Below are 16,304 nucleotides of genomic sequence, written 5' to 3' on the forward strand. Positions count from 1 at the left end.
ACAAAGGAGACTGGACATTTGGAATGAAAATCTGAAGGAGTTTGGAGTGGTAATTAGTAAAAAGAAAACTGTAGTCATGCACTGTGGAAAAGAGAAAAAGAGAAGCCAAGTGAACATAGATGGAGAACGGTTAGAGAATGTAGAACAGTTTACATATCTGGGTAGCATTATTAATGGAAGTAATAGGGGAAAAAGATCTACATGGGTCAATGCCCCGAACAAATAACATTTAAAAAAATGGAAGTTAATGATATCAACCCTGAAATTAATAACAGACTAAGTAAAGGTACAACATTTTATCATCAACTCAGAGAGCTTTTCTGGGATGACAAAGTACTCAAGAGAACGAAATTAACATTATATAAACAGTATTTCTTACCAATTGTAACATACAGACAGGAAACACTGGTAACTAATAAGGGAAAACATAGTAAGATCCAAGCAGTAGAAATGAAATTTTTAAGAACATCGGTTAAAAAGACAAGAAGAGATAGAACCGTTAGTACGGAAGATACAGAAAGCAAGACTGAGATGGTTTGGACATGTAAAAAGCGTCGGGAAGGAACAGGTAGCAAGAAGGAAATTGGAAAGAGAAGTTAAGGGAAAGAGACCAGTTGGAAGACCGAGAAGAAGGTGGATAGATCAGATTTGGAAGGACATTAGAGAAGCTGGATTGGATTTGGCGGAAGTAATGGATCAGGAAAAGTGGAGGGGCAGAAAGGAGTGGAGGAGGCTTGTTAACTACACCCGGGCGACTGGAGTGGCACATTGATGATGATGATGATGATGAGTAGCCTACTGTGCGATGTATTAAGCATTAATGAAAATATTGAAGTTAGAACGGGACTATGAAAAGGGAGTGTACTATCACCTTTGCTATTCATCATGGATGAAATCCTCAAGGAAATTAAAAAAAAAGAAGACTGGGGAGGAACACTAAAATATGTGATTATTTGTTGATGAAGTGATTGAATGGAGAATTAATAACAAGAAAAAGAGCAAAACTGTCATTTTTACAAGTTGATCAAGGAATGGAAGAGGAAGTGTAGCAGTTCAGGGGGATCCACTAGAGGTAGTAAGAACATTTCAGTACCTTGGGAGTGCGATATTGGAAGGTGGAAAAATGATACAGGAGATAAGCAGAAGTGTGCAGTTAGCTGAAGGGTTTTACCAGTGTGTGAGAGGACAGTTATGGAGTAAGAAAGTGCCAATATGTTGTAAAGAATTCATATATACTAGAAATACATTCTACCAGTCTTGAAACGTAGAGCTGCAACTTGGGTAATGATCAAAGCAGAGGAAAGTAAAATCCAGACAAGTGAGATTACATTCTTTTGAAGTAAGCCGGCCAAGATAAGACAGGATCGAATAAGAAATACAGTAAAACGAGAAACTCTAGTTGTATGTGGAAAGGGGCTGAGAGTAGGACAGTTGAGACTAATGTGGTATGGGCACGTGGAAAGAATGGGAACAGCAAGGATCCTGAAGTTATTGCTTGAACTGGAGGTTGGAAGGAAAAGACCTAGCGTTAGACCCAGGAAACGATGGAAGGAATATATTGACCAAGACCTAAGAAAGGTAGTCATAAACTTTCAAGACATCTTTGATGGAGAATGGTGAAAATACAGGCAGAGATGGAGGTCAGTGATCTACAATCCAATCCAAGATCAAATTGGACAAGAAGAATGATGATGATGATGATGATGATGAAAAGACAAGACCTTGATATAGCATCAAGTAAAAGTATATTCCAGAGGGGTGTAAATAATCTCTTAAAAGAGAAGTCATTGTGAAGTGATCTAACCACCATCTTGACTGATGTCTTGGCTATGAACATGGACGTCCTGTTGGTTGGGACGGTTTTTATTTATATTGTTATTGTTACTTGTCTGTTATATTTATTATGAAAATTTACATTTGTTAATTCATCATTTGACACTACAGAAGTGCTCAGTGTAGTGTATCTTGGGTTTTCTGAAGAAGGTTAAATATGTAAATTAATTAATTGCATTACTGTGACTGTGAATTTCGAGCCATGTGTGTTTGTACTTTTGTTTTTATGTCAGTTGTGTGTTTTTACATTTGTTTAGTTATTAGCTGTATTACATTAAGGCTGAAGATGGCCAGCCAAGGCCGAAACTAGTCCCTAGTTTAGTAATGTAATTCAATAATATTGCATAATATAGTATTAAAAATGGTGGACCTTACAACATTAATTTAATAATTATTATTGTGATCATTGTATGGCGTTATCCTTCCTGAGTAACTAGCCATTTGCCATGCATTTCGGAAGCAATTAGTTATTGATCAGCAGCCCTTAGTTTATGAGTGTGTTGAATAATAAATTTCATTCTCTCTATGATCGTGCATATCATCCCTGGAAAGGCAGAGCATCGTAAGCGACATTTTTGTCAATTTGTGTTATGATGTTTATACGTCTGTCAAACTCCGCTGCATATGGGCAAAGTATCGTTATCGTCAAATGAATATAAAAAGTAAAAACAACGTAAATTTTTAAAAATCGTAACCACCATCAGTAACATAAGCACCAGTCATTACATCTTGTAATTTGCATACGCATCATCGGAAGTGACTAGTTTTAATTCTGAAGGGAGCGTGAGTTGCACTAGTTTCATTTTTCGTGATTGTTGTTGGTCATTGCTATAGTACACGTTTTATATTTGCCTCGAATCAATTTGGCACTTGAAACATAAGGCAAAGCCTGTTGGTGGACCTATCACATGTTGATTGACAGCATACTTGTGAAATGCAGAAGAGTGGCAGGAAGGAAAGAAGAGAAGGGGCTGCTTTTTGTGAAAGACTTGACTGAGCAAGTACGGTCATTAGCTAAACAAATCGGTTCATTGACAGTACACATTCCTACCGTTCATGCACAAAGTGAATTATGCCGCTGAAAAACTGAAGTTTGCGATAACAAGAGGACAAATGCGAGAAATTGTTCAGTGTTCATAGTTTTATGAATAAGGAAGCTGAGGACAGAAAGAATAAAATGCAAGAACAGTATATAAGGGAGTTGTTGAAAGTAAAACAAAAAATAGCAGATGTTAAAAAAGTGTTCAAGAGGACGGTCAAGAAAATTTTAACTGAGCAAGTTGGCCATGATTTTATAGTCGTCCAGTTGTGAGCTTGCATCTGGGAGGTAGTGGTTCAAATCCCACTGTCGCAACCCTGAAGATGATTTTCCGTGGTTTCCCATTTGCACACCAGGCAAATGCTCAAATGCTTAATTAAGGGCACAGCCGCTACTTTCCCAATCTTAACCCTTTCCCATCCCTCCATTACCAGAAACCTTCACTGTGTTGGTGTGATGTTAAACAAATAGAAAATTAATTAGAAAAACAGAGACAGCATGAGACTGAAGAACATTTGGTACACTGGAAAAACACAGAAAGGGAAAAGCGTGTAACGGGTTTTTAAGAATTCAACACACAATCCATGAATTTTACATTCTTATCTAAATTACGACCAGTGCCAGGAGAGAGGATTGGCTTCCAAGAAAGTTGTATCAGTTTGAGAAGTATTGTAAAACAGTTAGGCTTCAACTGGAAGAAGATTAGAAATAATGGACGGTAGCTTATACGGTGAAAAAGCTGCACCACACCTCCCCAGAGGCCACACGCCATGACATGACAGTAGTTATCTTGTGAATAAATTTGTGAGTGAGTTTCTGCAGAAATTGAGTGTACCTCTGATGACTGATGGGTGATATCCAGCAGACAACCCAAGACTAGTATATAAACATTACTTACAACTCCAAACCCAGTGATCTATTAGCACAAACAGATGAGGAGGACTGATACAAATGTCCCTTTCTAAATATTATACTATAATCAGTGTAATTTCTACTTTGATTTTCTTATTGTAGTGTAGTAAATCAGTTTCCCTGTTGTTTTTTATCTACATTTCTTAAAACAATCATTTAAGAAAATCTCCTGTTATTCTCACACCTTACATTCCTTCAAACCAATCCCTCCAAAATATTGTAAGTGCTACAAAACCTATCATACGAGGACCACTTTGTTAAACAGTGCACTTGACAACGATCGGCAAACAATCGTAAGCGACATTCATAACTTGAAACTAGGTTCCTTTTCGCTATGATTGAATAAATACGTAACCTAATATAGGCCTCTGACAATAAAGTGAAACATTCATTTCTGGAGTAGAATAAAAACCGAAATTACGTAAACTGTAAGTATTCGACTCACTAATCATTTATATCATCTCTTGTAAAAATTCAAAATTTTTCACTTACGATATTTTGCCTTTCCAAGGACGATATGAATGTTTGGGAATTGCTGCTGACTGATGGACTGAAAGTCATTAAATGTAAGCACTTATTTTCAAATTTTAACCCACATAAATGTCCAAGAAAGGCAGATATACTTACACTGGAAGTGGAAATATGAAGGAAAAGTGACTTTCGTTGTTCTGTTGATTGTGTGTTTAATATGCTGGTCCTTTTCTTGGCTTGGTGGTGATTCATGGGCAACATTTCATTCATTGTCTCTTGTTATGTTTCAGGCAGTAGATTGGCCATTTGAAGGGTTTTGTGACCAGTTGTGTCATGATTTATTCAGTCCAAGCTGGGAAATACGGCATGGAGCATCTACAGCACTTCGGGAGGTTATTCGTACGCATGGCAAAGGAGCAGGGAAAGCTGCTGATATTCCAAAACAAGAGGTAAGATACAGAGGGACCAGAAATATCATGCCCCTCTTTTCCTTCCTCCCCTTCTTTTTTACATTTTCTCTTCTCACAAATTTTGCTCATATCTCAAGAGGGTTACTTTTAGCCTTCAGCTGCTACTGACTGCAGTTGTCACTGGACCAGAGATGCATCAATTGTCAGCTCTATGAATGGACAAGTTCCCCTTACATATCTGCTCACACAACTTTTATTGTGACGTGAACCAACTTTTATCAGTAGTAACAAGGAGACCCGGCCAACAGCTGGAAACTGCAGTTGTTGTTGATGATGATGATGATGATGATGATGATCAATAGTAACATGAACACAATTTTAGTGTAAATTTATTTCATGAATACTAACCAGTGTTTATCTGCTGTCACACATTCCTGACATCTGACATGAGCTTCTCTAAATATACTCTCTTCATAGAATGTATAATTGTTGTGCCTGCGTAAGTTGCTATGCAAAGATGATGTCAGAGAAATGCTGACACATATAGACTATCATTAAGAATGAGAATTCTTCGAGATAACTCGCACATTGTTGTACCTTAGATGACAAAACAAGTGCCCAGAGTTCTAAGGCTGAACAGCAATATGTATTATGGTAATTGTATGAAATTCCTTTGGTAGTAGCTTATGTAGCTTCTCTTGAGACCCAACATGGTGTCTGCATTTCATATCATGTTTTTTTTTTTTTTTGTTTGTTCATAGAAAGCTGCAAGAAGGTAGATTTAAGAGAACATATGTAACAGAAGAAAATTGTATGACAAGACCACAAACAGAGGTAGTTAATTTGGTTATAGATAAGCGTAAACATAAACTCCTTGCCTTGAAGAGTGTACATTTTTCAATATAAATTAAATGTATAGATACTGGTAGCTAGAAATGAACTAAACTAAATACTGTATATGGATAACTAGCCAAGGAACAACTAAACTAAATACAGTGTATGGATAACTAGTCATAACAATTAAACTAAATATATGGATAACTAGACATGAACAGACTCAGTAACAGATGCTGATAACTCTAGAAATATTGTCAGGAACTTCAAGTTTGAAATACTCTTAAAATAAAAAGAGAGTAAGTAAATCATTAACTGTAGGTAATACAAATGAACATGTCATGTTATATATAATCTCAAATTTTATGTTAATTATCAGTTGAAGCAGAAGCCTCAATAGGAGGAGGACATAACCGAGTCACTGCTTTACGTTTTATCTCCTTTGCAGTCCATAAAGAGACCATCCACACTACCGAATCCCTTCCCGGATGTTTTATTACACGTCTCAATTGTCACTTCGTGGGGGGTATTTTGTCATCTTTCACCACAACTTTGTTCCTTCCTCAATGGTACCTTGCAGTGATTTCCAGTTCGTTCGACATTGAAGTTCTGCGATATATACCTTGGACCAGTGTACTTAAAAATGCTGCTGCATCTGTTGCATTCGTTGATATACGGATAGATGTGACTCAAGATTAGGAACGGATGTCAGTGATCTTCCAATAAGTAAGTAAGCTGATTTCAGTGGGTGTAGATCAAAAGGGTCAGAGGACTTTGGGGGTCAACGGCCAGAAATGATGATGGCTGATGTTTGTGCTATCAAGCTATATAATTCTTCCAAAGTTAATAATGCCTTTTCCATTATGCGGCATAAGTGAAACTTGGTCGATTTATGAACACATAATCAAGCAGGGGATGGGGAGGGATGCATTAATTGGTTTAATATTGAATAAGAAAATAGGGCAGTGGGTAAGCTACTATGACTAGCGTAGTGAAAGGATTACACTAGCCAACATGATTTTGCGGTAAAATAGAAAATGTGTAATTCTTACGGAAATCGCTGCCCTGATTCTGAAAATGATGCTATTTTTTTCCTATCACGTCTAGTTTTGACGCAATTCAGTGTTTTAGCATCTGCATGAATTCGTAAGATATAATGTTGAGAGATGTTCTCGCGCAACGTTTTTTAGAATACAATTATGTGATTCGATTTGTTATTGTTTGCATTGCAATCTGATGATGAAGAAGTAGATTTTGAGCCACATCAATATGACACACCTTCAAACAAATTCACGCAATCCGAATTAAATGATCAGATAAGGGACTTAGAGCTAACCAAAGAAAAATGTGAATTACTTGGTTCAAGATTGTGCAAAAAGAATATGTTGGCACACGGTGTTACATTTTCCTGGTACCGAAATCGTGACAAAGAATTCCGAAAGTATTACACTCAAGAAGATGAACTTGTATTTTGTACGGATGTTTCAAATTTTCTACATCAATTGGGAGAGAAAGAGTATGATCCTAGTAACTGGCGTTTTTTTATTGACTCCTCCAAAAGAAGTTTAAAGGCTATTTTGCTTTATAATACAAATGTTCTGGCATCCGTACCCCTTGCACACTCCACAAAAATGTTTGAAACATACGAGACCTTAAAGTTGGTGCTTGAAAATATTAAATATCATGAGCATGGGTGGCAAATTTGTAGTGATTTGAAGATCGTTGGATTGTTCCTGGGACAACAAAAAGGCTATGCAAAATTTCCCTGTTTCCTATGCGAATAGGTTAGCAGGACATGGGATAAACATTGGGATACGGTGAACTGGCCAGAAAGGAAACAACTACAACCAGGATCCAAAAATGTCTTGAATGTAAGTCTTATTGACCTTGAAAACATTCTATTTCCACCCTTGCACATCAAATTAGCATTGATGAAAGAGTATGTCAAGGCATTAGATAAAAGTAGCCTATGCTTCCAATATTTGAAGGGGTTAAAGGTATAGTGGTGTAAGTCACTTTATCATCGTTTTTAGGAAATGAGCATAATGCGAAAGGTATTGTAGTTAATTCAGTAGACAAGTTTTTGTGATGGTATTGTTTTAGAGGTACTACGTAGGTCCAAACTTAGGGATTAGGCTTGATTTGAAATTTTTTTTGCTCAAAAGTTGTACCTCACGCACTAACCAAAGTCACTTGCACCACTGTGCCTTACCAAAGCCTGTGACATACACCACTGTATGACCTAAAACCAAAGACTTACACCACTATGGACATCAACAAAATGATGTAAAGTTGACTTGCACTTCTCAAACACATTTTTATTGAACATTACACAAAGTATAAGAATAATACAAACAATTTAATTTTTTATCACGAATGGAGTCTTAATGTTTTTAACATGGCAATACGGATTCAGTCTATTTCATCAGGATATGTGGTTTCCACAATTTCCAGAGGTCCAACATCTACAAGCTCCTCACCTTCTTCAATAGTGGTTCGCAGGGAAACGAAGAATTCATGTTTCACTGGTGGAATGTATGGCAGAAGATCAAGCATATCTTTCTTTTTAGCCTCGGTAACAGGCCTTCCCCTTGGGTACAAAACATCTTGAGAAACGTTGGCCAGAGAATGTCGCCTACCGGGCTTTGCTGCCTTTAGATTTAGTTTAGAAAATGGGATATCCTCATTCACAGTTTCTTTGTAGAAGAGAGTGTAAGGTTGATCTTTCAAAATTCGTATCCATTGAATTTTCAACCAATTAACAGCAATGTTGTTCTCATTTTTCTTTCGTCGCGTGATACAACTTTCCAACTTTGCAACAGATTTGAAATCCTCTCGGCTCATTTTCGTCACCATGAATGGATTGTTCCTTCGGCACTTCATTATGATACTGTACCAGTCGTCTGCAGTATAAATGGACTTCTTCTTTGCGTACGATTCAATTGATCCAAATTCAGCGTCGTTGGGTAGAAAAGAGTGGCCACTTACCATAAATTTGTGATCGATAATTTCTGCATTGCTTTGAGGGCCCTGTATGTACTTCATGAGGTACAAGGAAAACTTAATATTACGGTTTTGGCCCGTGCATGCGTCACTGTACAACACTATGTGCCTAGCAGATGACGCTCTTGCTGCAAGATGTTTGACGATACAGGAACCAATCTCTTGAGACCCACGAGAAGCGATCGTTTCATCCCAGCAGAACATGAAGCCTAAACCTGTTCCAAGTTCATGGCAGCCAAGGTTATAACAATACATATTCCGCTTATAGTAAGCCACGGACGTCGTCAAAACAGGAAATGGCAAAGCCTTTTCGAGGTCGAATGTCAGACCATAGAAAGATTCGTCTTCCCGTGCTTTCACTTTGTCCCGATCTCTAGCCTCTCTCACCTTTTCGGCATTTCTGAGGTGTAATTCTTTTTCAGCCTTCAGCTTTGTAGATTCGTCTTCATCTTCACACACTTCAATCTTCTTGTCAAGCACATCGCATCTGGTGCACGTATCTTTAAGAGGCCGGTGGAAATGCAAGTTGAACTCATTGCTAAAGGTTCGACGGTAGATGGCTTCAGAAACAGGAATATCACCTTTTTCCGTGCACTTTTCTTTGTACAGTTCATACATTGTACGTACATTCATGTCAGGAGGAAGGTATTTCCTGTTAGGGTTCTCTGATCTACTGTAGTGCGATTGATACGATGGGAAAGATGCTATGTGGTCACGCACACCATTCATGGCAGCCTCCGGTGTTTTATTTTTGGGGGGATGGCGTCCTCGGCCATCACTTCCTGGTTGTTGACCCTCTCGTACTTTTTGTATTGCCCTTGTCATTCGCCCATCCGAAACTTGGAGTGTTTGTAAGAAAAAACGCTTGCACACAGTAACGCTATTGCCTCTGACTTGGAATCTGAAGCTGTTTGAAACAGACTTTGCATTTCTCGTTGAATTTCGTGGGCGTCTTACATTAGGTTTCTGTTGCACAATCAAACCACATAAAAATACGTTTTGTTCAGAAAAACTGCTTAGCTTCCAAAAGGTGTCGAAAATTTCTCGCCTCGCCACTTCAGGTACGTTCTCCACACACTTTTTTTTACATTTACAATCAAAGTTCTGATACAGCTTACCGGCCACTTCTTTTCCTCTAGAGGACACGTACGGGAGCCCTGAATTTCGTGCTCGCTTTCGCTTTTGAGCTTTACTTTCGTGTTTTTGTCTTTTCCTTGTTCTCGGGTGAGCGTTTTCTCGATTCTCGGAAGTTCCAGCAGTAGGAAATTCGCTGGAATGGTTGCGCTGGCGTCCGCCGTCTACCTCTTCATCTCCTTCTGATTCTGAAACAACAAACATCTTGTTACACTTACTACCGAAATAAAAAACTGCAGGGGAAGCTTCGATTCAGCATTCAAAATTACGTGAAAAACGATACTCAACACGACCATTTTCAATAATCACAGAAAATTCACTAAAAACATCACTCTTCATGCATTTTTCTCCATTTTTCCTTTCTTTTTTTCCGAACCGATTACAAAGGTGTATTATTCAGGGAATAGTAGACCAAAAGGACCTAAGGCATAATCTAATGTAAGTACTTGCTAAAAACGTTGCAACAAAATAGGTTAGTAGGTGAGTAACTGAGAGGTTAGAAGGTGAATAGTACTTACCATCATCTGTTTCTGATGTGTTTTCTCCTTGTTCACGCTCCCATTCATCACTGGACTCCAGCTCATCCAACGGATCACTTAAACTTATTTCAGAATCCATCGTTTCTTTGAGTATTCACGCATGCATTCAACACTCGATGAACATCGCGGAACAATTACAACCACACTGGTGTAAGTCTGACTCACACCACTTCAGTTATCAGCAAAACAGATGATCCATTACCAGTCTAACTTGTGCTGCCATCTAACGACGAAATGAGTGAAGCTCTGACTTACTCCACTTTTTCTATGAACAGTTTTTTATTTCTACATCGCCTTTCTGTGCCTAAGTCAACTTCTACCGAAAATTGACTTACACCACTTTGACTTTAACCCCTTCATTTATCCTCTAAATTTCCCTCATTATCAGATGCAAAAATCGAAGAAGGCGTATTTGATGGACCACAGATTCGTAAACTGGTGAAGGATAAAAATTTCATAGATACAATGACCAAAATTGAGAGAAAGAGGCATGGAACACATTCAAAGATGTAGTGACTAAATTCCTTGGCAACATTAAGGACCCTCAGTACATTGTAAGGAAAATGTTGGTAAAGTTTAAGGAACTCGGTTGTAATGTGAGCCTTAAGCTTCATTTCTTAGCTTCGCATCTGGATTATTTCCCTCCAAATTTAGAAGCTATCAGTGAAGAACAAGGTGAAAGGTTTCCATCAGGGTCTCAGAGATGCAGAACGACGCTATCAGGGACGTTGGGATGTGAATATGATAGCCGATTACTGTTGGTCGATTGCACGAGACTACCCTTCTAGAGGTCATTCAAGAACTTAAAAAACCCGGAAATTCCACGGAAAACGGAAAAAGACGAAGGTGTGAATCTAACCAGCACATAATGTAAGTAACAAAACTACGTATGTTTAACCATTTAATTTTTATTCAAGGTACGGTTATATTAATTTAAAAGCAACTGTACAGCCGAAACTAAATAGGCGCTTTATGCTTCAGTTTCACGAATTTCAGTATACATTAAAAATATAATACAAACCATCTACTTGCTTACAAAGCAGCATTTATGCGTATTTAATGCGTGCAAAATATGATTACGTTTTGCAAACTGAAATTTACATTAATATATCAAATTTAATCAATACTAAGTGTTACCGTGTTTTGGTGGTAGGTAGAGGAGAAAGAAGGTGCGGGCGTGAATGAGTCTCAAACTACGGAAACAAAGTTACTGTAAAATTTAACAAGGTTATATTTTCTTTTCAAAATTAAGTAATAACAAAGAACAGGTACTTAGTAGCCGAAAACACAATTTGAAATGTACAAGTACAGGGATTACAGAATTTGGGCTTCTAGCCCTGAGTTCACACTTCTTGAGCACTTAGCCCAACTTTCCGATATACCAATTTTAACAAAGGGGCAGAAGACCCCAATCAAACCCTGGAGCACTTGCTCCAAATTACACAGTAAAGCCTCCTCGAGGCATACAAAATCGAATTCAAAAGAGCAATCTGCTCTCAAAGTGTAAGCCAATCACAGGCCACACCAACCTTCACCTTCAAGCTGTCCTCAACGGACATAAACACAGGGGTAAAATACCCAATCTACTGAGGTCTATCAAACGAAAAGCAGGTTAATTAAATGACCTCTAAAACCATTTGAGAGGAGGCGAACTTGCACTCCTAATACACTTGATAAAGACCTACTTGGCACTAGGCCGTTGATACAAGGGCTAATCCCATACTACAGAGGTGACTTAATAGCAATTTACATTACATTACGGAAGAATTGGTTGAGAAAAATAAGTTCACCTCAAGACGATGTGAGTGGGAGCTCGAGAGGGTTAAGCACTCTCTATCCCAATATGTCGTTTGAAAATAGAATAGATACCAGTTGTTTTTACATTTTTAGGAAAAGGTTACATGGTTGAACGCTTAGAACCCGCCCCGAAAGTTAAACTGCTGAGCTAGCAAAGAAAGAAGTTATTAATCGGCCATTACCTTATTGTTGACCGCTGCCGAGGAAAGAGGCGCTTCCCGCCTCCTGCTATGAACTTTACACACTGAAAGATGGAACAGAAGTGGCCCGGAGACCCAAAAATCAGCAGTTTATATCCTCTCGTGGAAGATTCTAGGCGTTAGGGGAAAGAAAACACCCTCCCACAAAGATTTTATTGGGTAGGACCCCGCAACAGATACAAGTTGGGGGAAGATACCCCTGATTGGCCAGAAATTAATAGAAGAATTTAGGGATTGGATACATTCATAACAAGGGGAAAAAAAGGGGTAAATATTGCCAACTTAAACAATGACAGAAAGAAATTTAACAAAGAACAAACTTTTGAAATTAAATTTTCTCCAACAAAATAGTTCTTTGACTCCGCACTAGGTTGCACTATTGTAGATCTTCAGTAGTGTCCTCTAGAAGAGAAAGTTCACACTTCTTAATACAAGCAAAACAAAAGTACGTCGAAAATGACACAGTTCACAAACTCAAAAATTTCCAGGTAGTGACATCTTCTGAGAAATTTGGAAATTAAGACCGTAGATAAAGTTCAGACTTCCTCCAGAAGAGGAGTTTTAAATGGCGCAACTTTTAAATAAACGGTGTGGAGGTGTACCGCCCGGTACAGACCTCCCCCCCCAAAAGTTCCTCCAAGGGGTAACACAGAAGAACATAAACTTTTGTTTGAGAATAAGTCCCAAGTTTTGATGTTGATATTCAGATAACTTGCAGAAGTATTTGAGAAATTTCTTAATTCGGTTCCAAAATTTTGTTGTTGCAGGTGAAGTAAAGTCTTTCTGTTTATAGAAGTTGAATTTCTGAAGATAAGCTTTTAATACTTAAAAGTGAAGGAAACTTTTGCCATGTCCACCAAATATTGCTGTTGAATTCCCAAGTGTAGTTATCTCTTATAGTAACTGCCCATGTAGTTGATGTTGATGAAGTTGGATGGCCAGACCGGCCGTTGCAGCTTGCGTCCAAAGGGAGGCCGCTCGGACCCCTTAAGTACCCTGAGATACCGCTCGCCCGCACTATGAGGGGAGCAGAGGTGTTGAAACACGCCGCGCCCGCGGTGAACATATACAGGCTGCGGGCCAGTAGCAGGTCGTGCGCCGCACATCCGCCTTGGCCGGGAGGAGAGCTCCGGCTCGCCGTGCACATGTCGGCCTCGCTGGAGAGGAGGGGGCCCATCCCCCTCCCCAGTTGCTGCACGGCGCTGCGCGGCTGCGGGGGCACTGAAACATTAAAGCTAGGCGGCAGAATTGTGTTGGACCATCGTCTTCATTGAGGGTACAGGCATTATGGAGAGGTTGAGGGGCCGGCGGCGTGTAGATATCCATGGCATTAAATATTATGAAGCCACAGTGTAAGGTGGAGCAGGAGACGGGAGCGTGGTAATGGCCGTGGCAAGGACAGAATGGCAGTTTAACGGGTCGGGACAGGTTTTACAAAAATGCTTACATCAGAAACAAAATATTATAGGTAGTGCAGAATGCCTTAAAAGTGAAACTCAAAAAAAATATAACCTTCATATCCTTTCAAAATAATATGAAGTAAGTTAACACAGAAATTACACCGGTTTCACCTGGGACAGGTGAACTCTAAATATCCTCTCGGTGGCTGGATTACTTAACAATAAGGTAACCGGCGTAAGAAAATCGAGAATGATACAAGGCCCCTGAAATCTGGGGGCAAGCTTGCCCGCAGGAACAAAATTTTTGACCATAACCTGGTCACCTACCTTCAAAGGGGTGGGTCTCCGTCCACGATCATACCTTTCCCTAACCTTTTCATGAGACACTTTAAGATTGGCTTTAGCCTTCTTCCAAAGATCTTTAATGTTGTCCGGATCTATTGTCTCGGGCAGAATGTCACTCAGAGACCAGAGGTTAGAGAGCGGCGAGTTGGGAACAAACTTGAACATCAAAGAAGCTGGAGTAAACTTGTGAGATTCATGAACCGCCAAATTCAAAGCAAAAGCTAACCAATGCAGGGACGTGTCCCACCTGGAAGGATCTTCATGATGATAAGCAATGAGAGCGGACCTGAGATTACGGTTAACCCGTTCAGCCAGAGATGGTTGCGGGTAATATGCAGAAGTAGTTACATGAGATATTGATAAGTCAAAACAGAATTTACGAAATAAATTAGATGTAAAAGCCTTAGCATTATCAGATACAATATATTGACACGGACCAAAAGAAGCAAAAATAGAATTTAAGCAGGTAATGGTGGACTGAGCGGTAGCCAGCTTAGTCGGAAATAACCAGGAAAATCTAGTAAAACCATCTACACATACAAAGATGAACTTGTTGGCATTCCCCTTTGACTGGGGGAAGGGTCCCACATAATCAATATACAGGCGTTCCATGGGGCGCGACGCTTGATGAGAAGACAAAAGGCCTACCTTAGTGGACATGGTTGGTTTACTAAGCAAACAAGATTTACAGGCTTTTACAAGTTCACGAATTTCACCGTCCATACCCTTCCAGATGAACCTTTCACGAATCTTTTCACGAGTTTTAAAGATACCCAGATGCCCTCCTAATGGGGTTTCATGATAATACTTGAAGATCATAGGCACAAGAACAGCTGGAATGACAACTTTCATCATCTTATCATGCCTCGAAGGGCAACATAAAACACCATTCCTCAGAACATAAGGGACAACATGTTCCCCAGAAGAAAGGGTTTCCATTATCGGAGCCAGCGTCGAATCTTCACGTTGGTATTTCTCAATGTCCCTAAAAAGCATGGGAGCATCTGTTAAGATGGCATTAACACCGGATAGCATGGACTCGGGGGGTGATGAACTGTCGACCTGTTCATGGGTCTCGACGTCGTTAGAAAACATACGGCTGAGTCCATCAGCAATAACATTTTCGGTACCTCTGATATGCCTGACATCGAATTGGAAGGCAGAAATACGGATGGCCCAACGGGCTATACGACCAGTACGACGCGGCCTACCTAAGACCCAGCTTAAGGCTTGGTTATCTGTCTCCAGGTCGAATTTGACATGTTCCAGATAGGGACGGAACTTTTCTAAGGCAAATAAAACTGCCAAACCTTCGAGCTCATAGATGGAATACTTGGCTTCTTGAGCTGACAATGTCCTAGATGCATAGGCGATGGGTCGCCTCCCTAGTTCAGTCTCTTGAAGAAGGACTGCAGCTACAGCTGACGACGACGCGTCCGTTTGGACGATGAATTTCTTCGAGAAATCAGGCATAGCAAGTACAGGGGCATTACAGAGAGCTAATTTAAGATCTTCGAAAGCGGCTTGTTGCGAAGGTCCCCACTCGAATTTGATGCCTTTCCTACGAAGAAGGTTTAAGGGCGCCGCTCTATTAGCAAAGTTAGGAATGAACTTTCTGAAGAAATTCACCATACCAATAAACCTGGCGATGCCTTTAATGTCCTTGGGAGGTTTAAAATCACGGATGGCCTGTGTTCTAGAATGATCGACCGCTACACCATCGGGTGACACAATATGCCCTAGGAATGACATAAAGGGCTTAGCAAAGGCAACCTTGGACAACTTAACAGTTAACCCAGCCTTACGAAGGCGATCGAGAACTTCTCGCAGATGATCTAGATGTTCTTCAAAAGTTTCTGAAAATACGACGACATCGTCCAAGTAGTGATATAAGTACTCGAATTTGATGTCGGAGAAGACCCTATCTAGTAGCCTAGTGAGCACAGCTGCTCCGGTGGGGAGCCCGAAAGGCACGCGGTTGTATTCGTATAAATTCCAGTCCGTGGCAAACGCTGTAAGGTGTTTAGACTCTTCGGCAAGGGGAATTTGATTATAGGCCTGATTCAAGTCCAAGATAGTGAAGAACTTGGCCTTACGAAACCATGAAAAGCAAGAATGAAGGTCGGGAAGGGGCACAGATTGCAACACCACCTTCCGATTGAGAGCCCTGTAATCAATGACAGGCCTGAAGCCTCCTTGGGGTTTCGGGACTAGAAAAATAGGCGATGAATACGCCGACTTAGAGGGCCTAATAATACCATCCTTCAACATCTGGTCGATAATTTCTTTTAGAGCCTTCATTTTAGGTGGAGATAGCCTATATGGTGGAAAACGGACAGGAATCGAATCCGTGACCTCAATTTTGTATTCAATAAGGTCAGTAACAC

General features: G+C 39.8%; 1 protein-coding gene across 3 annotated transcripts in view; it reads left to right on the top strand.

The window, feature by feature from the left end:
• Hel89B (histone acetyltransferase 1) overlaps nucleotides 1-16,304 on the top strand; it is a 570,925-nt gene that overhangs the window by 91,084 nt on the left and 463,537 nt on the right. For all 3 annotated transcript variants that reach the window (XM_067150030.2, XM_067150029.2, XM_067150032.2), the window contains exon 7: nucleotides 4,546-4,704. In XM_067150030.2, coding sequence (XP_067006131.2) covers nucleotides 4,546-4,704 — 159 coding nt within the window. The remainder of the gene's footprint in view (nucleotides 1-4,545; nucleotides 4,705-16,304) is intronic.

Source organism: Anabrus simplex, chromosome 6 (genome assembly GCF_040414725.1).
Source record: "Anabrus simplex isolate iqAnaSimp1 chromosome 6, ASM4041472v1, whole genome shotgun sequence".
NCBI lineage: Eukaryota > Metazoa > Arthropoda > Insecta > Orthoptera > Tettigoniidae > Anabrus > Anabrus simplex.